The sequence below is a fragment of the Castor canadensis genome, chromosome 7 (assembly GCF_047511655.1).
Source record: "Castor canadensis chromosome 7, mCasCan1.hap1v2, whole genome shotgun sequence".
NCBI lineage: Eukaryota > Metazoa > Chordata > Mammalia > Rodentia > Castoridae > Castor > Castor canadensis.
In genome coordinates, this window is record NC_133392.1 from 151,756,596 (window position 1) to 151,783,476 (window position 26,881).

The window sequence follows — 26,881 nt, forward strand, 5'->3', positions numbered from 1 at the left end:
GGTACGGCCCCGAGGCCCGGAAGCGGACAGAATCCGGGGTCCCTTGGTCTGCTCGCCATGGACGACGCGGACAGACACCTCCTGCGGCGGTGCCGGATGCGCCTGGTGGGCGAGCTGCAGGTGGCCTCACTCTGGGACGCTCTGCTGAATCGCGAGCTCTTCACGCCCGATATGATCGAGGACATCCAGGTGCGCCCCCGCCCCCGTCAGTCTGCTTCTCCCACTTTTCGCTGGGCGCGCAGATTTCCATGGTGGGGACAGGGAGGCCGCGCGGAGAGGGCTGCTGAAGCCACAGCAAGACTTCACGGCCAAGCTCCCGCTTCCTCTCCCCACGTTGTACCATCATCCGCAATCTGAGGAACCATGTTGTGGGAACTCCATTCCTTCACCGGAACCAAAGAATCCCAAACACCTTTGTTGAGTGTTTGCTTAAGCGACTCCACTACCTGAACCATCAGCATGCACTGACAGTACTTGTGTTTCTTGCGAGGAAGGAGGCATGTGTGTATTTCCTGCTCTAGCGCGGATAGACTAGGCGCCCACTTTGGCTTCACACTGCCTGGCACTGGGTCCTTGGGCCACTCACTTACCATCTTTGGGCCTCAGTTTCCTGGGCTGTGAAATGGGGCAACAGTACCACTGTCCTAAGGGCTAAGCCAGATAATGGATGTACAACAATGTAGTGGCAGGCAGTGCCCTGTTCTCTTTGGCCAGGCCCTTGTAGAGGTTTTGGAGATGAAGGGACCTGTTCCAGATAACAGAATAATGAAGTTAAACATTTGAGGTGTTTTAAAAAGCACTTGCACGACTTTGTCCTATTTAACTCTCACACAGTCCTATGAGCATACAGTAGTATTTCCTTCCTGAGGTGCAGGGTGTAGGAGTGGAGGCTGGAGGCCCTGGCCCATGCCCTGGGGACTGCCTTGCAGGCAGACTCCAGCTTCTGCATCATCCAGAGGCTTGGCCTGGACCAGTGAAGGAGAAATGGAGAGTGGTTCAGCATCACAAGGTTAATTATTATCAATTAATAATTAAAAAGTCTTAGGAGTACACTCGGTGGCAGTGGAAGTGGTTTGAGGCCAGAATCCTTGCCTTCAGGTCCCATTCACAGTGATCACAAGCCCAGATGCCCAGGAGGCCTTATGGGTGGACACTGTAGCCTCTGCCCTGTCACCTTCTGCAGCTGAGTGTGGTCAAACCAGCATACTGACCCAGTGCTGGTAGACAGTTCACACTCGGAATGAGAGGTTGGAAATAATGATTTCTGTGTCCAGTTCCCAGATTTAAAATGTTAGCAACAAATTCAGAAGTTTTAAGTACCTTGTGTGAACCATTTGCCACCCCTGGCATGGCTGATGAACATACAGACTTTGGAGCCAGATTAATCTGGGCCCAAATCCTGACTTTATTACATGCAGGTCAGGTGTCCCTTATCCAAAATGCTTGGGACCAGAAGCGTTCTAGAGTTTAGATTTTTCTTCAGATTTTGAAATACTTGAATGTAGATAATGAAGTATCTTGGGGATGGAGCCTAAGTCTAAACATGAAATTTGTTTCATTTCATGTACCTTTTACACATTGCCTGAAGGCTCATTCTGTCACTTCTTAAAACTCTGGTAGCCCAGAACTTATGGCTCACATCTATAATCCTCACTACTTGGGAGGCAGCAATCAGGAGGATCTCTGTTTGAGGCCAGCCTGGGTAAATGGTTTGAAAGACCCTATCTTGAAAATACCTACCACAAAATAGGGCTGGCAGAGTGGTTCAAGTTGTAGAGTTCCTACCTTGGAAGCATGAGGCCCTGAGTTTAAACTTCAGTACTGCCAAAAAACCCCAAAAAAACAAAAAACCAAACAAAAAAGAAAAACCCAAAACAAACAAAAACAACTCTTTGGTGTCTTCTCAGAGCTCTTAGGATGAATTTCTTCTTTTCTTCTCTTTTGTTTTCTTCTTTTCTTTTGCCAGGCAAGTTCTCTACCATTGAACTATATCCCCAGCTAGGATGAATTTCTTCTCTGCCCATGCAAAGAAAGGCCTGTCCCTTGCCACAACCCACCTATTCCCCTTACGTTTTTGTGAATTCATTATTCATTTCCTCATCCTCCCTGGGTCTCAGCTAAGGCATCCCCACTTAGGACCTTTCCTGACCCTCAGGGCTGAGTTGGGTGACTCTGCTAGCCCCCTGAGTTCTCCCTCTTGGCACATGTCTCCTTGCTGCTTCATTGCTGATTTGTCTATCTTCACCCCACTGGACATTTGTGCCTTGAGGACCTACTGTGTTCACTGCTACATTTTCAGCACTTAGCACACAGTAGATACCTCTGAAATACTATGTGGGTAGATAAAACAAGGTGTGTGCTGGGGCGCACACTCAGTGCACCTGCAGGCTCTAAACTTACACTGCATGGGAAATGAGGGGCAGTGTGAGAACCACATGAAAGTCCCTGGGTATTGAGTGTCCTGTCTTTCTGTTCCAACAGCGGGCTGGTTCCGGGTCTCGGCGGGATCAGGCCAGGCAACTGGTCACAGATTTGGAGACCCGAGGAAGACAGGCCCTTCCCCTGTTCATCTCCTGCTTAGAGGACACAGGCCAGGACACACTGGCCTCATTCCTGCGAACAAGTCGGCAAGCAGGGAAGCAGGATCCAGAGGCCATCAGACCCCTGGACCTGGTGCCTGTGGACCTGGGACCCATAGGCCTCAAACCAGAAGAACCAAGAGGGATGAAGCTGGATCCATCCCTGCCAGCCCCAGGAAACCTCACTCCAGTGGTGCTGGGGCCTGAGGAGCTCTGGCCAGCTCAGCTCAGGCCAGAGGTTCTCAGACCAGAAACACCGAGGCCAGTGGACATTGGCTCTGGAGAATCCCGTGATGCCTGTGAGTACCGAGAGAGTGGTTGTTGGGTGAGCATGATGAGCAGTCACAGGTCACGGGAGTGACTGTGGATATAGCTGGGTGGGCTGAGATTCATTATAGCATTGCCTTATAGAGTGGTCGTTGGGGATAAGCAGATTGTTTTGGTAGGTCTTTGGGAGATGTAATTTTGGCAGTCCATCTTCTGATGGTGCCACAGAGTGCTTTGGATGTCCCTGGTGTCTATGAGTGTTTCCAGAACGAGCTGTTATTCAGGATTTGCCTTTGGGTAGTTGGACATGCCTGGTGACAGGAGGGCAGCCTCCACTTTGTACATACATAGATCTGCTTGGTGTGTGCCTAACCTCCTTCTCATAGCAACCCTGCAAAGCAGGTCTCATTAGAATCAGCCTTGTCACTGAGGAAACTGAGGCCCAGGTAGGGGAAATAATTTGCCTAAAGCTCACAAGGCTACATCTAGTAAGATTCATAAATCCATATCCGGTAGCTGGAAGATTTTACCTATGTATACACAAAGCGAGCCGCCACCCACACCTTCAAGTTACAGAATATTCTGGTATCCTAGGAGACTCTCCTCTTTTTGGTCTACACCTGTTCCCCCACTAGAGATCATTACTATTCTATTCTCCATCTCCATTGATCCCTTTTGCTTGACTTGGAACTTCAGTGTAAATGAAATCCTGTGGTATAACCTGTTGATGCTGGCTTCTTTCACTCATCATCATTTGTGGAATTCATTCATGTGCATATCAGTAATTCATTCTTTTTCATTGCTAGGTGGTAGGAGCTCCTATCCTGAGGAGGTTTATTTAATCATTCTCCTGTTGATGGGAAAGTGGGTTGTTTTCAGTTAGGGCATTGTTTCCATTGCAACACATGGAGCTGTAGTGCTTCAATTTCATGACTGCCAAGTTGACCATTGCCTGGTATCAGTGTCAGTAATAGTGTTAATGTTAGGTTTTTTTCTTTTTTTTTTTTCAGTACTGGGATTTAAACTCAGGGCCTACCCCTTGAACCAGTGTACCAGCCCTTTTGTGTGATTGGCTTTTTCGAGATAGGGTCTCATGAACTATTTGCCCAGGACTGGCTTCGACTACGATCCTCTTGATCTCTGCCTCCTGAGTCACTAGGATTATAGATGTGAGCCACCGGTGCCCAGCTAGTGTTAGTGTTATTGGGTATTTACTGTGTACCAGGCACTGTTCAGAGTGCGTGCACAGTGATCTTAAAGTTGATCTTCCCAACTCTCTTGTGAGGCACATGCTACACTTTTCACATTTTGCTGTTGAGCAAAGGGACTCGCATACTGGGAAATGACTTCCCCTAAATCACACATCTGCTGAGAAATGGGGACAGGACTGCAGTCCAGGCTTCCCTGTTCTGAGTATGCCACTGGATAGCCCCACCTGTGCCTCGCACTGAGTGTCATCTGTCTGACCTCTACTGATGGACACTGGGTTACTTCTGCTGTGGCCTTGCATGTACCTCTCTCTCTCTGACTTGGGGGCAGGTTTCTGGAAATGGATTTGTGGGTTATTGGGCACATGTTTCCTTCCTTTTTTTTTTTTGGTGGGATTGGTGTTTGAACTCAGGGCTTTACACCTGTATGAGTTCCCTTCTGATAAATGTTACCCACTTGTATTAAAAAATGTGTTGTATTGGCTGGCGGAGCGGCTCAAGTGGTAGAGCATGTACTTATCAAGTGTGAGGCTCTTAGTTCAAACACCAGTACCACAAAAAAAAAAGGAGGTGTGGCTCATGCAGTATGACAAGCACAAAGCCCTGAGTTCAAAGTCCAGTACCAATCAATAAACGAACCAGGAAACAAATGTATTATATTTCTACCAGCTGTGAATACTAGCTGTCATTTCCCCACATTCTTGCTGCCAACAGTGAGTATTAACACTTTCCCATGTGACGGGTAAAAAATGTCTGTTTTGTATGCTGAGTAACTGTGACTTTGGACTATCCACTAAAGGAGAGAGACACATCAGGATATGAAGCTGCATTTGATTGAGGTAGAAGGAAGAAGACTGGTTCTGAAATTGTCCATATGCAGCATCATCGTTTGGAAAGGAGGCAGGAAGAATGCGAAGTCCATTGTTGCTGTCTTGCTCTGGGAAATAGCAGTTTGGGTCATCAGGACCTGCAGCCTGGACTTGAAGCTTCCTTCTTGTTTTATTTCCTGCTGTGACGATCTAGTCCTAGTGGGAGCCTAAATCTAAGGGTGAATAGTAATTTCAGGTGCTGGTGGAGGTAGCATGGAGGTAGAGCACTTACTTGCCTAGCGTGTTCAAGGCTCTGAGTTCAATCCCAGTACTGAAAAAAAAATAGCAGTAATATGATCACTTTAATGTGAACATCGTATTATAGCATCCACAGTGCTCTTTCAGGTTATCAAAATCATGGAAAGCCCCCCTGTTATGTTATTAGCTCCACTCACCAGGGGAGAAAGCAGGCTCTGAGAGCAACAGTCACAAAGGGAGTTCAAGTACAGAGCTAGGATGGGGGCCTCCATCTTCTGGCTTAACAATGACTGACCCATGAGAGGTGTCCTTTTTGGTGCTGGGCGTGAGGCCCAGGAATGTTTCCCAAGGTAAGTTTCATGGTGACCTCCAAGAAGAGCTCTGCAGCTGTCAAGTGTGGGAAAACCTGGGCGAGCAGGAGCTGGACCTCCAACAGGCCTTGATGAACTTGTATGGGAAATGATGCGGTAGGTCAGTGTTTCAAAATTGGAGTCAGTTTTGCTTCCCCTCCCCCCAGGGACATTTGGCTGAAGGTGCTTCCACCTACGAGTAGAGGCCAGGGATGCTGCTGAACGTTCTGCAGTGCACAGGAGAGCACTGGGCTGGAGGTACAGCTCAGTGGAGAGTGGAAGAATAACCTGGCCCACAACATCAGGGTGCTGGGCTGAGTACACAGCCTGCTCTGACTAAGCTCCAATTTGCTGCATTCTCAAACGGGTCAGGTACTGTTGCATGGGCCTCCCCTGTGATCACCAGTTGAGGCCTCAACTAGTAATGGCAGTAATAGGAATAAGATCACCACTTGACGAGGTTGGTCGTGGCTCCTATCATCCTGTGCTACAGATGGGGAGAACAGAGGCCCAGAGTCTCTGAGCAGCTTCCCTAGTGTCATGCAGCTAAGTGACAGAGTAGGGATCTGCACCCAGTGACTCAGGCTCAGAGGATGCATGGTTCATTCTCTTCCTGTTCCTAGATCTGTGCAGCTTACTCAGTAGCTCACTCAGGTATTGACCAAGTCCCTGCCAGAGCTTCAACATTGAACAAAGATGCACAGTCTTTGCTTTCACACAAAGCGGGGCAGGCATGCGGTTCATGCCTGCTGTGAACTCACTGTGTAGCCCAGGCTGGCCTTGAACAAACAGTCCTCCTTCCTCAGCCTGAGTGCTGGGAACACAGGCATGAACTTCAGGTCTTTCGTCACAGCTGTCGCTAGTACTACAAGAAATTAAACTTAGTGCTTTGGACATGCAAGACACAGCAGCCCGCCAGAGAGACCCTTCATCCTCGTATGTTTTGGGGAAAATGCCTTTTCCTTCAGAGTGGAATTAACTTTCTTAGTTTCACATGTGACATTTTGTGTGTAATTGCATGTCCCGGCCAGGACCTGTTGCAGGGGTAGGGCTGAGAGCTGTTGGTGGCTGTAGAGGCAGTGTTCTCCGGAGAACTGGAACCAGTAGAGAGAGGGAGTGTGTGTGTGTGGCTATGTATCGAGAGAGAGGTTTATTATGAGGGATTGGCTCATGTAGTTGTGTGGTTGTGAGATCTCAGAAATCCTGAGATCTGCCTTCAGCCAGCTGGAGACCCAGGAAAGCTGGTTGTGAAGTTCAAGTGAAAGGACCAGAGAAGTTGGGTGCTGATGGTGTTAGTCCTAGTCTGAAGGGAGGAGAAGACTGACCTCCAGGCCCCAGTAGTTAGGCAGAAAGCAACTTTTTCTTTCCATTCAAGCCTTCAGCTGATTGGGTGAGGCCCATCCATCTATTCAAAGGCTAATCTCCTTTACAGACCCACCAGAAAGAATGTGCACCACCTCGAGGCCCAGGCGAATAGACAAATAAAATTAACTACCAAAGTGGGTTTTTTTGGCTGCCCCTGCCTTCTCTAGTTGGAATGATCTTGAAAGTGGAAGTTGCCTTTTCAGCACTGCTGGGCTCCTGGCCCCTCACTAGGGCTGGTGGTAGCAGTGTTCTCCCATCACTACTCAAGCTCCCTGGTTTTCTGATTCCCCTCTGGCAAATGGCTAGGGCAGCTCTGAAGAGCCCAGTGAGGTGCCCAAGGGAAGGACTTCCTGTGGGTTTGTGTGGAGTGAGCACTGGGTTGGATGTCAGCTCCTGCCCTCTGTGACTTCACCATTAGGGAGAAGGGGAGATAAAGGAGAATGACAGAGGGGTCAATTCAAGTATGTTATATTGTAAGAACTTTTATAAATGTCATATTGTACTCCCAGTACAACGATAATAAAAAATTCTCACAACTTGATAGGAGGTGGCCAGTTGAATTCTTGCTGATTGAAATGAAACTCTTCGGTAGTACTGGGATTTGAACTCAGGTCCTCACTATTGCTTTGGGTTTAATTTGCTCTTCTTTCTCTAATTTCTTGCTCCCTTTCTTACTTCCTTCTTTCCTTCCTTCCTTCCTTCATCCCTCCCTTCTTTCCTCCCTCCCTTTATTTCTCCTTCCTTCCTGCTAGGCAAATGTTCTACCACTTGCGCCATACCTCCGGCCCTTTTTGCTCTGGCTACTTTTGAAATAGGGTCTTGCTTTTTGCCTGGGCCAGCCTCCTATTCATGCTTCCCACAGTAGCTGGAATGACAGGGGTGCCACTGTGTCCAGCTGTTGGTTGAGATGGGGGTCTTGCAAACTTTTTGCCCAGGCTGGTCTTAAACAGTGACCCTTCCTTCTCCACCTCTTGAGTAACTAGGATTACAGGTGTGAGCCACTGGCACCTAGTCCCTTACTTCTTTATGTTCTGGGATTTTATATAAATGGAATCACACTATCTATTCTGCACAGTGTCTGGTGTTTCATGTTTTCCTGGTTATCCTAGGCATTGCCTGTATCAGTAGCTTATTCTCTTCAGGCCGGGAGTCGTTCTCTTGGGTGGCTGAATCATGCAATTTGTGTGTGTGAACTTGTCGTTGGAGTGGTTGATTCCAGTTTGGGGCTTTCATGAATAAGGTCTCAGTGATCATTCTTGGCCAAGTCCTCTCATGGTCAGATGTATTCACTTCTCTTGATGTATACCTGGAAGTGGTCCCAGGATAAGTGTGTGTTTAACTTTGTTGTAAACTTCTAGACAATTTTCCCTCGTGGCTGTGTTGCCACCTCAGCAGAGCCTGGGGTCCCTAGGTTCTGACTTTGTTTTTCAAGGGCTGTTCTCATAGTCCCTTGGGCTTTCCCTGGAGGACCCTGACATTTGGATTTCCCTTTGTCTTGCCAGGTCCTCAGGAGAAGTTGAGGGGAAATGCAGATTTGGTAAGTATTCCCGTGGTTTGGGGCCACTTGCTCTGGGCCTGTCCCTCTCCTCTCCCTAGGCCCTTCTCTGTGGCTATTGGGAGGTAGCTGGGGAGTGGGGGGCTAGTCCCCACTCTCCAAGCTCCCTGCACTTGCCCCTGCCTAGGGCAAGCTGGAGCAGGTCCTCCATCCTGCTCTTCCTTACCTATAAAATCAGGAGTCAGACCTCACAAGAGGTGGGCAGCAGATCAGCTGTGTCTGAGCTCTGTGCTGGGGTACTTGACCACACACCCTTGTGGAACCATGTATAAGAGGAGAGAGGTTAGGCAAAGGAATATGTAAATATAAAGATTGCTAAGTACCATAAACAAGAACAGAATCCTAGCTACTTGAAAGCTGAGATCTGTAGGATTTCAGTTTGAGGCCAGCCTGGATGAATAGTTCTCCAAAATAACCAGAGCAGAGTAGACTAGAGGTCCACTCAAGCAGTAGACCAAAGCCCTGAGTTCAAGCCCCAGTCCCACCAAAAAACCCCCCAAAACCAAAAAACACAAGAACAGGCTGTTGTGGAAGGAAGTTACAGGGACCTGAGCTTGGGGACCTCAGAGCATCTGAGGTGGGCCATGGTCCAAGTCTACCAACAGAGTCCACTGTGTCCTCTATGTATGTGCCCCTGGGCCACAGCCACTGTACTGTGTGGCATATAAGGTCCTTTTGGGGTGAATGTAGGTTCTAGGCTAGTGGCTCCCATCCCTAAACACTGAGACGGGTGCCAGTCCTCTCCAGAGTGCAGCAGGCAGCTGGCGCTCACCCAGCCACTCCGGTGGCTTCTCTCTCCCTGAAATACTGTGGGGACCCTCCTGCTTCCCCAGGGGGAGGCAGACCCCACGTCCTGCTCCATCTCTCCAGACTGTCAGCCACGCGAGCCTGAACCAGGGGATCACCTCCTTTCCTGAGGAGTGCAGTGAGCCACTGGTTTACGCTGGCACCCATGCTCGGGCAGGCATACTTCCTGGATGCGGACCCCTGTGGCCACTGCCTCATTATCAACAACGTGAACTTCTGCCATGCTTCGGGGCTCAGCATGCGTACTGGCTCCAACGTTGACTGTGAGAAGCTGCAGCACCGCTTCCGCTGGCTGCACTTTGAGGTGGAGGTCAAGTGCGACCTGACTGCCAAGGTATGGTCACTGTGGAGGGAGATGGTGGGCAAGGGAGGCAGTTTTCTGTAAGGGACTTCAAAAGCATGACTCCCCAGATGAGCCCTTGTGTGTACAGGAGGCAGTATTGTCCAGTGGTTACAGGTTCAGACTCAGGGAAGGTCTGAGGACCATCTCTTGGCCACCTGCTGTGTGACCTCCTGTGCCTCAGTTTCCCTATGTAGAAAGTAGGAATAATCCCCCCGATAAGGTCGTTGTGGGGATTAAATGACCAGTGGGCATTCCCCCAGAATGGTGCTAATATGACAATTGTGACGACAATTGGGAGCAGAGAAAATGCCCTGGCCTGGCCTTCACCTGGGCCTAGGACCATGACCTGATCTGTGAGTACTTGGCCTCACCTAAAGTCTTTCTTCCTAGAAAATGGTCCAGGCTTTGGTGGAGCTGGCACAGCGGGACCACCGTGCTCTGGACTGCTGCGTGGTGGTCATCCTGTCTCATGGCTGTCAGGTAGGAGGCCTCTCTTCTCCCTGCCCTGCTCCTTGGTGGGCACAGGGCAAGGGTGCTCCCAAAGGCTTTCCTGTCTCTTCCTTTGTCCATTAGCTCTATGGAAAGAGTGGGGAGCCCTGTCCATCTCCCGCAGTTTCCTCAGGCCATCTGGTCCTTTGAGCAGAGAGATGTGCCTTCCTAGGTGGGGCCGTGTTTTGAGAGAAGCCCCATCAGAACAGGGAGGGAAGAGGAAGGTCTGCTTACAAAACTCCCACTCCCAGATTTTGCTTGCAACATGAGTTCTTGGCTCCTGCCTCTGCCCTGCCAGGCATGTTCCAGGCCCTTCGCTGCTTGGTGGGATTCGGTACACTGGGGCCACTTGAGGAATCCAGCTCTCAGGCCCCATGTCAGACCTCTGTGTTCTGAATCTGCAGGTCCTCATGTGGTTCCTGTGCACTGAAGTTTGAGCAGAATTGACTGAGAGCCATAGTTCACAGTGTTTAGATGCCTCAAAGGGGCTCAGAGGTCCAAATTGCTCATTTTGGTGGTCAAGGTGGGGCCCAGGAGCCTGCATTTCTTATCAGTGCCCCAGTGATACTTACACTACTGGTCCAGGAACACTCTTTGGGAACCTCTTGTTTAGAGGCAGCTGGCTGGCACTCTGTTAGACTATCTGATCCCTACAGGCACATGAATTTGAGGTCTCTGGAACAGATATAGACCAGAGTCCTCCCAGAACCAATTTGCTTCATCTCTGTCAATCTGGTGCCACACCTGAGGCTTTCTGAATCCTTGACCCCCACAATACCTCTGGACAGGCCACTGGATTCCTACCCTGGGTCTGTTTCATAACCTGTGTTCTTGGTCTTCTAGGCCAGCCACCTCCAGTTCCCAGGAGCTGTGTATGGCACAGATGGATATGCCCTGTCCGTGGAGAGGATTGTGAACATCTTCAATGGGACTGGCTGCCCTAGCCTGGGCGGGAAGCCCAAGCTCTTTTTCATCCAAGCCTGTGGTGGGGGTAGGTGGTTCCTCATTCCTCATGGGTGCAGCTGGTGGGGAAGGAGCCCCTCCCCATTTCCACGGGGTCATTCCAGGCAGTCAAACAGGTCATTCCAAACATGTCATCTCTGCAGAGGTTTGCCTTCATTTGCATGGTGCATAGCATTGTGGGTTCATGTGACTTTGGCAACTCGAACTTCAGAGTTTTGGTAGACACAAAGCAGAGGAGAGAGCGGAAAGCCATTTTTGGTTTTCATCATTCCCCTGACCTCCACTGTCCCATTTCCACTGTTCCAGAGAAAGGGAGCTGAACAGCAAGGAAAAACTGAAGAATTCAATTATGGGAATTCCCAAGAGCCCAGGTCTTTTGTGACTTGAGGGCTTTTTAAGGATTATTGGGGTTATTTGAAGTTTTGCTTTCTGCCCTGAGTCTTATCCATTTTCTGTTGCTATAGCTGAACACCACAGAATGGGTAGTTTATAAAGGATAGAGGTTATTGAGCCCATGGTTCAGGAGCCTGGGAGGTCCAGAGCCTCGTGCTGGTATCTGGTGAGGACATCACGTGGTGAGACAGGGTAAATGTGCTACTCAGGTCTCTCTCTTTTCTTCTTCTTTTTTTTTTTAAGTCTGCATCTTGATAGACTAGCCTTGAACTTGTGCGTTCAAGTGATTCTTCTGCTTCCACCTCTACAGTAGCAAGGACTACAGCACCACCATGCCTGGCTGGCATCCCAATTTTGTTTTATTTTTAAAATTAATTTATTTTTTGCAGCGCTGGGTATTGAACCCAGGGCTTTGAGCATGCAGTTAAGGGCCCTATGACTGATCAACACCCCCAGCCTTTGGTTTTTGAGATAGGGTCTCACTTTGTAGTCCAGGCTGGCCTTAAACTCACAATCCTCCTACTCCATCTCCCAGGGGCTGAGATGCTGAAATTATAGGCATGTACTAGTACGCCTGGCTCTATTACCATTTATTTATTTATTATTTTTTTGCAGTAGTGGGGTTTGAACTCAGGGCCTACACCTTGAGCCACTCCATCAGCCCTTTTTTGTGATGGTTTTTTTGAGATAGGGTCTTGGGAACTATTTGCCTGGGCTAGCTTCTTTTTTTGCAAAACTGGGATTTGAACTCAGGACCTCATGCTTGCTAGGCAGGCGCTCTACCACTTGAGCCACTCTGCCAACTGGGCTAGCTTTTAACTGCTATCCTCCTGATCTCTGCCTCCTGAGTAGCTGGGATTACAGGCATGAGCCACTGGTGCCTAGCACCTTTTTTTTTTCTTGGTGGTACTGAGGTTTGAATTCAGGGCCTCATGTCTAATAGGCAGGTGTTCTACCACTTGAACCATGCCCTAGCATTTTTTTGTTTTAATTATTTTTTTGGAGTAGGGTCTCACATTTTGTGGTGATCCTTCTATTTATGCTTCCCACATAGCTGGTATGACAGGCATGTGCCACAATTCCAAGCTGTTGGGGTCTTTGCTAACTTTTTGCCCAAGCTGGCCTCTAACTACGATCCTCCTGATCACTTCTTGCTGAGAAGCTGTGATTATAGGTGTAAGTAACTGAACCCTGCCCTGGTTTTTTCTATAAAACAAAAGGAGGGCTGGTGAATTGGCTCAAGTGGTAGAGCACCTGCCTAGCAAGTGTGAGGCCCTGAGTTCAAACCAAGAAAAAAAAAGAAATGGGCATGGCGGTGCATACCTGTAGTCCCAGCTATTTGGGTTTTGAGGCAAGAGGATCACTTGCTCTCATGGGTTCAAGATCAACTTGGGGAAGGTATCAAAACCCCATCTCTAAAAATAAACAAAAATAAATAGAAAAGAAAGAAATACTGGCTCCCTGGCCTATGGGTCATGATAGCAAGGAACAATAGTGTCCCTTCTGTCCTGGGCTTTCCAGGGCTGGACATCTGAAAGGCTCGTCAGTTCCTGTCCCCTAATCTGAGTTCCCCATGAAGCGGGTCCAGCTTGCGCGAGGGGGACTGCAAACATCCAGAACCGTGGTGTGTTTCAACTGCCTCACACTGGTCCACAGCGGCAGGGTGGGGTGGAAGCTCCCTAGGGGAACATACCTGGTCACATGATTCATCTAGTAAGTGTTTATTGAGCACCTGCCGTGTATGCCAGCCTGTGCACTAGGTGCTCCGTCCCTTGGAGTTTATCATGCCTGTAACCATTTTGCTAGGGATGGAGAACACTCCCTGAAATCCTGGATTGGCTGCTTACTCGTTGCATGGCTCCAGGCCAGTTAATTTCTAGAAGTCTCTGCAAATGGGGATCCTAACAGATCCTACCTCTTGGGGTTACTGTGATCATACGTAATGCACTACTGGTGTGTGTAGAGGGCTTGGCTCACTGTAGTAAGTGAACATCCCCAGAGGGCCGGGGTCCCTCCTGTAGCCAGCACTGTCGCTTCAGAATACAGATAGCAGAGAGGCTGCTGCCCTGGGCTGTCACACTCCTCCTTCCTACCAAGAGCATTGTCGGTGACCCAGGTCCTGGCTTTTCTTTCTCCTGTGAATCACATGACAGATGCACAGGCTATCAGGAGGGAGGCCAGGGAGGGAGGCCAGCTTTCTAGGACAGTTGCAGTTTGCCTATCTTGTGCCCCCCCCACCTCTTGTCCATTCTCAACAGCAAGTAAGACTTTGTCGTGTACATATCAGTGATGTCACTCTTTGAACTTCTGAGCAGGGTGATCTGGCCTCTACTACTTTGCTTTCCCTACTAGCCTGGCATCCAGCATCCTGTTGTTCCCCTGCCTCCCACCCCCTAGCACAGTCCAACCTTACCAGGATGGCCTGAGCTCTTGCTTGCTCCTTTGTCCTGTTGCTGGCTACCTCTTAATTAACTGTCCTTCTGGTTACTTATAGTAACTTATAGTCACCGCCTCCAGGAAGTCTTCCCTAAACACTCCTTCCTTGCATAAGGTCAGGACCAGCTGACCCTTGTGCTCCTGCGGCCCTGTCCTTTCCCTGCCACAGCACTGTGTTTGCACTGACAGGCCTCGCCCCTGTCAGCTCTCTGAGGGTAGAGCTAGGCCCTTTGGTCCTATAGCTGAGGCCCCAGCCTGATGCACTCACAGTCTGGCTGCATCCGACATGGATTCTAGTTATTTGAATTTGAAATAGAACCTTATAAAATATCTAAGAGCAAAATCTTGAAATAATGCTCACTCCTGCCATGAAAACAAAACAAATCAAAACTCCCTGGGAGCAGCAAGATTTCAAGGCTGGAATGTGGTAAGATGTCCCCTTTGGAGTTTTCAGTTTCCCCTTTTGTCCCCTCAGGCTATGTGACACAGTGTTTATTATTTTTTTTTGTATTTTTTTTTTAATTTTTACTTTTTTATTACTCATATGTGCATACAATGCTTGGGTCATTTCTCCCCCCTGCCCCCACCCCCTCCCTTACCACCCACTCTGCCCCCTCCCGCTCCCCCCCACCCCCTCAATACCTGGCAGAAACTATTTTGCCCTTATTTCTAATTTTGTTGAAGAGAGAGTATAAGCAATAATAGGAAGGAACAAGCGTTTTTGCTAGTTGAGATAAGGATAGCTATACAGGGCATTGACTCACATTGATTTCCTGTGCGTGGGTGTTACCTTCTAGGTTAATTCTTCTTGATCTAACCTTTTCTGTAGTTCCTGGTCCCCTTCTCCTATTGGCCTCAGTTGCTTTTAAGGTATCTGCTTTAATTTCTCTGTGTTAAGGGCAACAAATGCTAGCTAATTTTTTAGGTGTCTTACCTATCCGCATACCTCCCTTATGTGCTCTCGCTTTTATCATGTGCTCAAAGTCCAATCCCCTTGTTGTGTTTACCCTTGATCTAATGTCCGCATATGAGGGAGAACATACGATTTTTGGTCTTTTGGGCCAGGCTAACCTCACTCAGAATGATGTTCTCCAATTCCATCCATTTACCAGCGAATGATAACATTTCGTTCTTCTTCATGGCTGCATAAAATTCCATTGTGTATAGACACCACATTTTCTTGATCCATTCTTCAGTAGTGGGGCATCTTGGCTGTTTCCATAACTTGGCTATTGTGAACAGTGCCGCAATAAACATGGGTGTGCAGGTGCCTCTGGAGTAACCTGTGTCACAGTCTTTTGGGTATATCCCCAAGAGTGGTATTGCTGGATCAAATGGTAGATCAATGTTTAGCTTTTTAAGAAGCCTCCAATTTTTTTTCCAGAGTGGTTGTACTAGTTTACATTCCCACCAACAGTGTAAGAGGGTTCCTTTTTCCCCGCATCCTCGCCAACACCTGTTGTTGGTGGTGTTGCTGATGATGGCTATTCTAACAGGGGTGAGGTGGAATCTTAGTGTGGTTTTAATTTGCATTTCCTTTATTGCTAGAGATGGTGAGCATTTTTTCATGTGTTTTTTGGCCACTTGAATTTCTCTTTTGAGAAAGTTCTGTTTAGTTCACTTGCCCATTTCTTTATTGGTTCATTAGTTTTGGGAGAATTTAGTTTTTTAAGCTCCTTATATATTCTGGTTATCAGTCCTTTGTCTGATGTGTAGCTGGCAAATATTTTCTCCCACTCTGTGGGTGTTCTCTTCAGTTTAGAGACCATTTCTTTTGTTGAGCAGAAGCTTTTTAGTTTTATGAAGTCTCATTTATCTATGCTATCTCTTATTTGCTGTGCTGCTGGGGTTCCCTTGAGAAAGTTCTTACCTATACCTATTAATTCCAGAGTATTTCCTATTCCTTCCTGTATCAACTTTAGAGTTTGTGACACAGTGTTTAATGCTGGTGCCACATGGTGGTGCCAAGAGCAGAAACAGAAATGTTCCTGTTCCCTGACTGCATCTGGCAGGGTGTTCTGTGTACTGGCCCCAGAATGCCTGCCCTGAATTCTGGTGACTGTTATGTCACTATTTTTAAAACTTACTATTATAATTTAAAACACAACATGTCATCTACCCCTTTGTTATAAAGCAGCAAGGCACCAGGGCTGAAAAAGCGTGCCCTGTACTTGTCAGCGTGACACAGTCTGACACTCTTGGCCAAAGCCAAGCGGCTGCTTGGTTAGACCAAGTGGTCAATTTTGTGATGACCCCTCTTCAGAATTTTAGAGATGGTGCTGAGAAGGCAGAAAGCCACCACAGTATACCGTGGCGATTTTGGATTTTACATGCTGTGGGAACGCTCTGCCTCCCACTGAATGTTTATTCTTAGGGGAATAAGTCTTGCCTCACTGGGAGTTTTGAATTTGAGGCTCTCTAGGAACCAAGCCGTGGGTATAGGGTATAACCCTGGCAGCTAGGCCTTCACCTCAGACCTGCAGAGTGAGGATGGCACAGGGAGAGTTGTGGCTGAGCCGCATCCCCCTCTGACTGATCCTGCGGTCTCGTTGTTTTACGTAGGCCTTCTCTCTGCTCATCTCTCCTCTCCTTCAGCCATCCATATGGCATCCCCCATGCAGTACTTAGTTTTCTGTCCCTATAATGAAATACCTGGGGCTGGGGGCTTTATAAAGAAAAGAGGTTTATTTGGCCCACTGTTCTGGCCATCGAGGGCATGGGCTGGCTCATGGCACCTGGCCTCATGAAGCACATGTGAGACAGGAAGCAGGAGCTCAGTTTTGCAACTTCTCATGAGGCCCTGCCTCTTAAAGGTCCTATCACTACCTACACGTTGCCACTGAGGACCCGGCTCCCAACACGTGAGCCCTTGGGGACCTTTGGGGACACACCCCACCTAAGTGACCTGGCCACAGCCCCACACTCACATCCCCATTCACTGAACCACGTCAAGTCATTCCAGAATTTCTAGCGAGGAAGCAAGCAGAAGTGCTGAGGACAGTGAATCTTTGAGAAGCTGGGAAGTCTGGCCCTGCAGGCCTGGGGTCCCTCCAGGTAGTAGAGTGGGAGAAAGCAGGGCACAGGGTGCTGGTTCCCTGCACCTTTGAGGGAAGAACAGAAGTCATCAGTACAGCAGACCCTTGGTACCCGTGGGTCTGTGGTTCCCAGGAGGCCGCTGTGGAGGAAAAGTGCACGCTCAGGATGCAGAGCTCAGCACTGCACCGCGGATGCTGGGTTCATTTTCCCATGATGCCACCCAACTTCCGCTAAAGACAGGCTGCCTTCCAACAGAGCTGACTTTCTCTTTACCTCTTTAGTTAAGCACCTTAACTTTTACCTTGCTTTTTGGGCACCATTTGCTTTTTGGGAAGCATACTGTATTTTCACAAAATGAATGGCAGGGAAACAATTTAAGGAGCACTGGTGATAACTCAAGACTGACTGAGAGCTTCTCTTCACGTACCGAACTGTGGAATGCACACAAGGGCAATTAAAAATTTTGTTTTTGGAATTTCCTTTGATTTCTCCCTTCCTTCCTTCCTTCCATCCTTTCTTCCTTCCTTACTTCCTCCCTCCCTCCCTTCCTTCCCTCCCTTCTTTCCCTTTCTTTCTTTTCTGTACTGATGTTTGAACTTGGGGTCTACACCTTGAGCCACTCAGCCAGCCCTGTTCTATGCTGGATTTCTTCAAGATAGGGTTTCTGAACTATTTACCCAGGCTGGCTTTGAACTGTGATCCTCCTGATCTCTGCCACCTGAGTAACTAGGACTTCAGGCATGAGCCACCAGTACTTGGTGAAGGGATGACTTTTATTTAGATACATTTTATTTCTTTTTCTTGCCTAATTGCTGTGTTTAGAACTTCAAATACCATGTTGAGTAGAACTGACAAAAGCAGATACTTTTTTGTTTTTTTTTTAATTGGTGCTGGGGTTGGAACTCAGGCCTTCATGCTTCCAGAGCAGGCAGTCTACCACTTGAGCCACTCCTCCAGCTCCCTTTGCTTTGGTTATTTTTGAGATAGGTATTGCTTTATGTTCAGGGCTGATGTAGACTGTTATCCTCCTATTTATACTTCCCAAGTAGAGGGATGACAGGTGTGTGCTAACATGCCCAGCAATTGGTTGTGATGGGGTCTTGCAAACTCTTTAGTCTGGGTTGGCCTTGCATTGCTATCCTCTGGATCTCCTCCTCCTGAATAGCTAGGATTACCAGCACAGCCACCACACTCAGCCAAAAGCAGGCATTCTTTTACCATTGAGTGTGATGTCTGCTGTGGATTTTTTCACATGTGGCTTGTATTATTTTGAGGTTGTTTCCTTCTATTTCTGGTTTGTTGAGGGCTTTTTGTTTTTATCATGAAATGTTGAATTTTATAAAATGCTTTTTTCTGCATCAAGTGAGATGATCATGCCTTTTTTTCCCCCTTTGTTCTGCTGATGTGGTGGTTACATCAGTCAATTTTCAAATGTTGAACCATCCTTGTATTCCAGGAGTAGGTTCCACCTGGTCATGGTGTATAATCCTTTTAATATGACACTGAATTCTGTCTGCTGGTGCTGTGCTCAGATCTTTGCATCAATGTTTATAAGGGATATTGGTCTATAGTTATATTTTATTGTAGTATCTTTGTGTCTTAGTATATGGCTTTGCTCTCAGGATAATACTGACCATAGAGAATGAATTAGGAAGTATTCCTTCTTCTTTAATTGTTTCGGAAGGTCTGAGGGTTGGTGTTAATTTCCCTTTCAGCAATTGGTAGCATTCACAAGTGAAGTATTTTCTTTGTCACTATTGCAGCAACATGTGGTGTTTGTTTCTACCTCCTGCAGAGCAGAAAGACCATGGCTTTGAGGTGTCCCAAGCTTCCCCTGAAGACAGGGCCTCTGACAGTAACTCTGAGCCAGATGCTATCCCATTCCAGGAAGGCCTGAGGACCTTTGACCAGCTGGATGCCGTGTCGAGTTTGCCCACCCCAAGTGACATCCTTGTGTCCTACTCCACCTTCCCAGGTGAGCTCATCTCCCAGCCACCCTCGAGGCAGCCATTTGAAGTCCTGGTCCTGCCCCTTGCCACCTGTGACCCTGAGCAAGTTGTATCAGCTCAGGGCAAAGCACCTGGGATGCACAGTGTAGGGAGTCCTGCCATACCCTTTGGTGTGTGTGCCTCTCTTGCCTCACCCTCCTCCAACTCTGCCTCAGCTTCCCCATCTTTAAAATGGGGATAGTCACCGTACTTCAGGGGCTGTCATGAGGAGCAAACAAGGGGGCTGGCATGTCACTGAACCTAGTGTCTGGCATTTAATAGGAGAGAAGGAATAAAATATGTCCTTCTTCATCCCTCGGGTAAATCACCTGGCTTCTTGGAGCCTTGGTTTTCTTCCTGGGAAAAGGGGAGCCATGGTCAAAGTCAGGAAGTGGTTGAGATTGTGAGTAAGATAATAAGAGTGTGGGGTGGAGGGTTGGGGCTGCTCTACCACATGTAAGTGGGTCACCATCTGGAGGTGGCCCCAGCCCATACCCTCGGTCAGGGACAGCTTTCCAACAGTCTTCTTCCTCCTGAAGGTTTTGTCTCCTGGAGGGACACCAAGAGTGGCTCCTGGTACATCGAGACCCTGGATGGTGTCCTTGAGCAGTGGGCACACTCTGAAGATCTCCAGTCCCTCCTGCTCAGGGTGAGTGCCCCTTCCTCCCCAGGGAGAGGTGTGGCTGGGACACCAGATCCAAACGTAAGACAAATAACCACGGGGCCCTGTCCGTGTCTGAGCAGACCCAACTTGCTGTGAGGGTTGGTGGATCCTTTTGCTTTTCTTAATGACTGCCTTTGGTGACATTTGCCCTGCCTCCTCAGAGGCCCCCAGGCTGGCACTTCTCTGTTCCCAGCTGTCAGGGCCATTCTCAGTGCTACAGTGGGATGGCCCAGTGACTAGAGCATGACACCCCTAAAGGCTGGCATGGGCCTCTGCCTCTACCCTTCACCTCTTGACATGGTCTTTTACTCTTGACCCTCAAGCATTGTGACTCTCCTGAGTGCATCCCCTTTCTGAAGGCGTCAGTGAGAACACAGACAGGGAAGTGACAGCCACTCAGAGACGCTTCCTGCCTGTGGCTGCCTCTGGGGAGTGCCCATGGGTCCTTCCTGATCTGTTCAGGTATTCTACCATAAGAAGGGGCTGTGAGGGATGGGCCACCCTTGCTCCTCAGGAGACAAACGAGCACAGGGTGGTCACCTCCCATGACTCCAGGTGCCATAGCACTGGGAAAGTAACCCTTCTAGGCCACCGAGGGCCCCAGGAATGGGACAGCCAAGGCCAAGCCATACAAGGTCCTGGTCCTGACCTTTTCTCTCTACTTTCCTTCCTATAAACCTCTCAGTTCGATTTGGACTTTGTGAATTTTTGAATTTTGAAATTAGTTTTTTTTTTTTTTTTTGCTGTACTAAGGATTGAACCTTGCACTTGCTAGGCAAGTGCTCTACCACTTAAACTACACCCCTAGCCCAAATTGTGAATTTTGCAATTTTTTGGTGGGGGAGGGTGGAACTGGTTTAAACACAGGGCTTTTGTGTTTGCAAAGCAGGTGCTCTACAGATTGAGTCACACCTGCTTGGCGGGCCTTCCACCTGTTCACCTTTTCCATTCTTGCTTCAATCAAGAGAACCAAGCTCACAGAGCTTCCTGTGATTGTGTTTGCAGGTCGCTAATGCTGTTTCGGAGAAAGGGATTTACAAACAGATTCCTGGTTGTTTTAATTTCCTCCGGAAAAAACTTTTCTTTAAAACTTCATGAGGACAGGGCCGCTCTTCCTGCCTTATGTACCCCAAACCTTCCTGCTCCAGGCCTGGAGGTGGCTGAGGTCCAGACTCTCCTGCACATCGTCAAGGGCTTTGTAGTCAGTCGGGGGTCTGCTCTTTCCTTACTGGCCACAGATGCTGTCAGCAGCTTCCAGGCTAGTGACAGAAGCTGAGCGGTGGAGGGAGAGGAGCAGAAAGCCTCTGACACCACATGGTCTCTTCAGCTGTGGCTGGGGACTGTGTCCCGTGACACCCACATCCTCTCTACAGCTTCTCACCCTCAGCAGTGTGGACATGTGGGGCTAGATCATCGTTCGTCATGGGGGTGTCCTGTGCATTGTAAGGTGCTTTGTCATTCCTGGCCCCCATCTACCAGATGCCAGTAGCAGCTCCCCCAATTTGCATCAACCAAAAATGTCTTCAGACATTGCCAGATGTGACCCTGAGGGACAAAACTGCTCCCACTCGAGAACCACGGATCTGCCAGGGTCTTTTGCTGCTGACAAACCAACAAACTTAGGTCTAGACAGTTGGGACCTGTGAATCATAAATGAAGGGCTTAACTTTCCCTTTTGCATTACTTATTTTTAAAAAATAAACCTTAGGCAAATATGGACTCTTCTTCCTATTTCCCCTCATTTTGCTCCAGTTCTCTGTTCTTCCTTACAAAGGAGACTTTGCTTTCCTCAAACATTTCCCCACATCTTACTTTGTTTGATCCCTTCCCATCCCAAGAAGTGACTGGGAAGTCCCATAGGTGGGACATGGGACCCATGAGTTCAGAGAGGTGAAGTCTGTTGTCCAAGGAAACAGTTTTCCAGTGGGGACACCTGGCCAGAGCCTGGGGAGTTCTGAGTCTCAGCCCCTCCTTCCCATGTGCCTTGCTTGCTGAGGGCCACCTGTCCCTGGACTGCAGGGTAACTGTGCTGTACAATAGTTAAATGCCACATCTCCCCAGAGAAGTCCCTGTCCCTGAGGTCTTTGAAGCTGCCCTGACCTTGGCCTGTTTGCTTTCAGGGCCCTGGAAGTCAGGGTGGTTTGTTAATAAGACTCTCACCAAGATGGATTCATGCAATTGTCACTTTATTATTGTCTTTTTTCTGCAACCTTTCCAAGGGTGACAATGCAGAGGCTTCTTTGGTTAGTTGTTTGCAATCACCTGCAGGAGACACACAAGAAAACAAGTTAACCTCACAGCCGGGCTGCCTTGGTCCTTCCAGGTAACACGCAGCCTGCGTGAGGTGTTCTGATGACGTTGGGGAGAAAAGGATGTGATCACAGCTTGCACCGAGCTGCCAGGGGCACTGGAGTCCTTTTTGGGCTTCAGGCTGGGGGGCCTCTGAACCCCTACAAACAATATGGCAAATGTGTGGATGCATCGGTGTGCTTTTATTTATTTTTTTTAGTTTTTTATTTCTTTGGCGGCACTGGGGTTTGAACTCAGGGCCTCATGCTTGCTAGGCAAGTGCTCTACCGCTTGAGCCACTCTACCAGCCCTCGGTGTGCTTTTAGAGTTCATGTATTTTCAAATCAAAACTGCTGTTTTGAGGCACTGTCATGCCCAGAGTGGGGGGAGCTATAACTTGCTTTCAGATGCCTCCTGCCTCTTGGGGGAGGGGTGCTGGGGATTGGACCCAGGGCCTCCCCACATGCTAAGCACATACTCCACCACTGGGCTACACGTCCAGCTCATGAACATTTCGATATGCCAAGTCCATGAGCAGTGAAGCTCTGGATCTCCATAGCACAAATACGAAGGGCCAGGTACAAGAACGTATGTCCAAGGTCCCTCACTGTAGCAGTGTGGGACTGAAAAACAGGACACACAGACACACCCCTCACCATATGCTTACTATGAAATACTATGTAGCTGTGCAAAAGGTGCTGACAGGTAAAACATGATCTGGGATTAAGTGAAAAATGAAATTGTGGGTGGGGAGGAAGACCCTTTTGGTGGTTGGAAGACTGTCTTTGTACATACAAAGGTATTTTATATGCATATAGACGCCCAGAAGGCCACGCCCCAAGCTGTTAACCAATTACCTCTGCAGAGTGCAATTGGGTAGGTATCTGAAAGGGGGGGGGTCTACTTCTGTACTCGATACACTGCTGTATTCCTTTAGTATTTTTATAAAGAAGTATTACCTTCTGAACAAAAAAATAAAGCTAGTGCTTGCTGAAGGTTCATGTGTTGCTATCATTCGATGAACGTGTGTTGAAAGGACTTATGCCCTGTCCCCCTCCCTGCTTATGCCTTTTGTTGATGGCCGTGGCTCATCACCTGTCTAGGCCTCTCCAGGCGGTGCCCCCAAGTGTCCCCAGGGAGCTGTTTGCTACCCAAGGCTCACGTGCATGTGTGTGCCCTGGCTGGGACCACTGTAAGGTTCCACTGGCCCTTCTGCAGCTGCTAGGAAGCCTCCACCAGGGGACAGTGGGCTGCCTGGCTCTCCCACTCCTGGAACCCATTCCTGGGCATCTGTACTGCCCTGGCTGCCCTCCCATGTGCACAGGGCCTCCTGCCAGCTGCTGTGCAAGGTTTGCTTCCCTGTTGATCTCCTGGCCATCTGGCCTGCTTGGTGTCCTTGTCTATGGCTGGAAACAGCTGATGCTGGGACAAGAAGTCAGGACAGTTGCCTGGGCTTCAGCTCTGGGTCCTGAGCTGCTTGGTGACTCACACGGCAGCTGGGGCTGCAGGAGGACCCCAGGATTTGGCTGGGAAGAAGCCCCAAGCATCCTATCCAATTAGAGTTGGATCCTTTGGAAGGTGCTAACCTCCAAAGCTGGACTCAGATTTCCCTCTGCCAAAATTTAATCATGGCATTCCTAGTTTCCAAAAGCACAAAAACAATTCCCACAAATGTATGGCCTCTCTCTCTTTCTCTGCTTTCCCATTTTTCTCCAACAAGCTTGTTTGGAATCTCAGGCTGTGACCATTTGTCAGCCAAGCAGAGCCAGCAGACAGAAAATGAACACAGAGCTGGCAAGTCTTTGTGAGCAAACTTGGAGGGAGCCACCTGCTGACACCAACAGTGTTTCCCTCCTGTGATCACATGCATGTGGCTACAGTTTCATATTTTGTTTGTAACAGTGACAGGTTCATTCAATTTAGTGTTCCCTACAAATTAAACTTGAAAGGACAAAATCAGATACTAGCTTCCCTTTCTTGGGCTCTGCCTCAGACACCACCATCTCTTTGCCCTGGCTCCTAAATGCACCAAGGAGGCTCGGCCCTAAAGTCCCATTTTACAGAAGAGCAAACAGAGGTGGTGGCAATGATGGGCGTGGTTTAAAACATGCCCTCATCAGTCTAGAGTGTCTTGCTTCCCTCCCAGCATCCATCACTCAACCTCACCCAGGAGCCCCTTGCTTGGGATGACTTCTCTTGTTCTGGCTGTGGCCACCCCCTGCTGCTTGTATCTGTGGCTTGTCTTTAATGTTGGTGCCAGAAATTGTTTTTAAAATTATGATTATTACAGGCTCACACCTGCAATCCTACCTTCTCAGGAAGCAGAGATCAGGAGGATTGTGGTTCGAAGCCAGCCCCAGGCCACACCCTAGCTTGAAAATACCCATCACAAAAAAGGGCTGGCAGAATGGCTTAAGGTGTAGAGCACCTACTTAGCAAGTGAGAGGTCCTGAATTCAAACCCCAGTACCTCCAAAAAATTAAAAAGTAAAATTATGATTATTATATTTTGAGGGGGATAGGCTTACCCTAAATATCCCAGACTGGCCTGATCATTCTGCCTCAGCCTCCCAGTACTAGGATTTGCTAGGATTTTTTTGGGGGTGGTGGTGATACTGGAGTTTGAACTCAGGACCTCATGCTTGCTAGGCAGGTGCTCTACCACTTAAGTCACTCTGTCAACTCTTTTGCTCTGGGTATTTTGGAGGTAGGGTCTTGCTTTCTGCCTAGGCTGGCCAGACTGAGGTCCTCCCATTTTGCGCTTTCTGCAATAGGGTCTTGCTAACTTTTTGCCCAGGCTGAGTTCAAACCACAATCCTCTTGATCTCGGCCTCTCAATCCTGTTAGGATTACAGGCTTGGCTTGTGGCAAGTTATTTTTTTAAATAAACAATTTTTATGATCATTATTATAAACAAATATGTGTTGATTGCTGTGGTAGAGCTCATGGAGACAGCTATCTGGGGACACAAAGTCACAGGAAGACCAACATAGCCCATGTGTCTGGGACTGGCAAACATAAAACTGAAAGGTCCTGCATCCCAGAAATCCAGGAATCCCTTATCCTCTAGGCAGAAGGGGATGGTTGGATGGTTGATCACTCTGCATAATAGCCAGGTGAGGGGGGTGGGATGAGTGGGTGGACAGACAGACAGGGACGGACACATGGACGTTCCTCTTTGAGGAAACTAATTTCTAGTAATTAAGACTGTGGGGAGTGTCAAACCATCAGGTTTGGACTTTGCAGACAAATACAACCATTTATAGGACTGGAAGGTAGAGTTTGGGCCTCCACATCGATCCTAAGGAACCCACTCTCAATGCCTGAGGGTTCCTTTGTATTCCTTCTTGGACAAACTCACCTACGTTCCTTATCACTCAATTTTCCCCACAGAGGCAATTCGGGGATTCCTGAAGGGCCTAGCAGGGGTTGTCCAGGTGTGCAGCCTCCTTCTTCCAGGGAGACTGCCTAGTTCAAGGAAGGGGGTTCTATACTCGAGGCCGGCACAGCCTTTGTGAGCTCAGGGGGCAGGGCAGGCCCCACAGGCTCTGGGCTGGTCGGATTCTTACCGAATTAATCCAGCTGATGAAGTAGGAGACCCGGGTGAAGACGGAGGGCTTGCGGTAGTAGTTGCAACCAAGAGAAGACCCGAAGCTGACTATTCCATGCACTTGCCACTGGCCATTCAACTGACAATTCAGTGGTCCGCCAGAGTCCCCCTGAGGGAGCCAGAGTTAGGGGTGAAGGGAGGCGAAGGAGCTGCCCACGGGACCCTGGTTCTCAGTGCATCTGCACTGTTCTACGTGGGTGGCTGTGTCCCCTGAAGCCAGTCCTGTGGTCATAGCTCTAGGTGGTACCATCATGCCCATCATGGCTACCATTTCTTATTGCCCTGGCTGAGCTGAGCACTTTCTAGGCCTTATCTCAGTTCATCTTCACAAAAGCCTCTGAAGAAAGCTTTGTGAGGAGCCAAGTTCACTGGAAAGAAAAGCTAGGGTGCTCAGAGGCTGTGACTTGCCTGAGGTGGGACAGGCCCTGAGTGAAGGAGAGGAGACCCACACCCCAGAGTGGCTGCTTCCTCCCATGACAAGAGACTTTCCTGGAGGTCTATGTGTGGCAGAGAGTCAGGGCATAGTTGATCTGAAGGGCGTGAGAAGTCCCTTCCCACTGTGTCCCCACTCTACTGCAGAGGAAAGAGAGATGGCAGTAATGAGGCCCAAGAAAGCACTTCCCAGTAATGAAGCAGGGTGTCCTTTTGATCAAGGGACTACAAGGACAAAGGTCAGGTCCGAAATGTCCACAGCCATTTCCAAAGCTTCTGCCAGGAGGTGAAAGGATGGATGTCAGGACCCATGAGGCTCCCTCGCCCCCATCCCCCCACATTTTGTGTAGATGGGGCCCTGATTTTCTGTACTTACATTGCAGCTGGAAGTCACACCGTCACCCCCAGCGCAGACCATGGTGGTCTTCACGGAGCTGCCCCACCAGCTTGAGCTAGAGCATGTGGCGTAGTCCACAACTAGTAACCGGCCCTGCTGCAGGACGTCAGGAGTGGCCCCATTGGCTGAAAGAGACGAGAGAGAAGGCTTTAGAGAGACAAAGGGACTCCTGAGTAAAAAGGAAGAAGTGACACCTACTGAGTTTTCTGTCCTGCACTTTTCTTTCCAGTCCTTGCTGCTTTCTCCCACTCAAAGGGTTGCAGTGGAACAGCCATGTTTGTCAACACTGTGTCCTCACAGTTGATTGGTTAGTGTTCTGGCCACTAGTGATTGGGTCAGAGGTGAGCACCTGACTCAAGCTAAGCCAATGAGCTATTTCTCCTGGGAATTTGGATTGGAGCCTAAAAGAGCCCAGCCAGAGATGGCAGTGGCCACCATTTCCTTCTATGTAGAGAAGGGTTAGCTAGAGCTACAAAGAAAAGAGATTCTGGAGGAGTTTTTATTGAGTTTCTTACCGGTTGCAGTCCTCCTTGGATTGAAACTCTTAAATTCTTATAACAAATTCCCCCTTTTGCTGAGTTAGCTCTATGGGTTTCTGTCACTTTTCTTGAACATGACTGAGCTTGCTGGCATTCGGAGCCCTC

The 26,881-nt window shown here is 48.8% G+C and overlaps 1 protein-coding gene and 1 non-coding gene across 5 annotated transcripts; one reads left to right on the top strand and one right to left on the bottom strand.

Moving 5' to 3' along the window:
* Positions 1–26,380, top strand: Casp9 (caspase 9). 4 transcript variants are annotated; one of them, XM_074081286.1, is made up of 9 exons: positions 1–189; positions 2,482–2,878; positions 8,339–8,373; positions 9,356–9,532; positions 9,932–10,021; positions 10,874–11,021; positions 18,654–18,833; positions 19,386–19,495; positions 26,224–26,380. In XM_074081286.1, exons 1-9 carry the CDS (start codon positions 58–60, stop codon positions 26,308–26,310), a joined length of 1,356 nt encoding a protein of 451 aa, XP_073937387.1. In that variant the 5' UTR covers positions 1–57; the 3' UTR covers positions 26,311–26,380. The 4 variants fall into 4 exon arrangements, with proteins under 4 accessions (XP_073937387.1, XP_020028796.2, XP_020028797.2 ...); XM_020173207.2 differs by lacking the exon at positions 26,224–26,380 and adding an exon at positions 20,400–22,794; XM_020173208.2 differs by lacking the exon at positions 26,224–26,380 and adding an exon at positions 20,516–20,756.
* Positions 12,115–12,187, bottom strand: Trnaa-agc (transfer RNA alanine (anticodon AGC)). Its single transcript has one exon. It is a non-coding gene; the product is annotated as a tRNA-Ala (tRNA).
* Positions 26,381–26,881: the final 501 nt, after the last annotated feature.

What these genes read in the sequence shown, in the direction of transcription:
- Casp9 (XM_020173207.2), top strand. Translation starts at nt 58, where the DNA reads ATGGACGACGCGGACAGACACCTCCTGCGGCGGTGCCGGATGCGCCTG. An exon ending in ATATGATCGAGGACATCCAG is followed by an intron (nt 190 to 2,481) that starts GTGCGCCCCCGC and finishes CTGTTCCAACAG; the next exon opens with CGGGCTGGTTCCGGGTCTCG. An exon ending in AGTGCGACCTGACTGCCAAG is followed by an intron (nt 9,533 to 9,931) that starts GTATGGTCACTG and finishes CTTTCTTCCTAG; the next exon opens with AAAATGGTCCAGGCTTTGGT.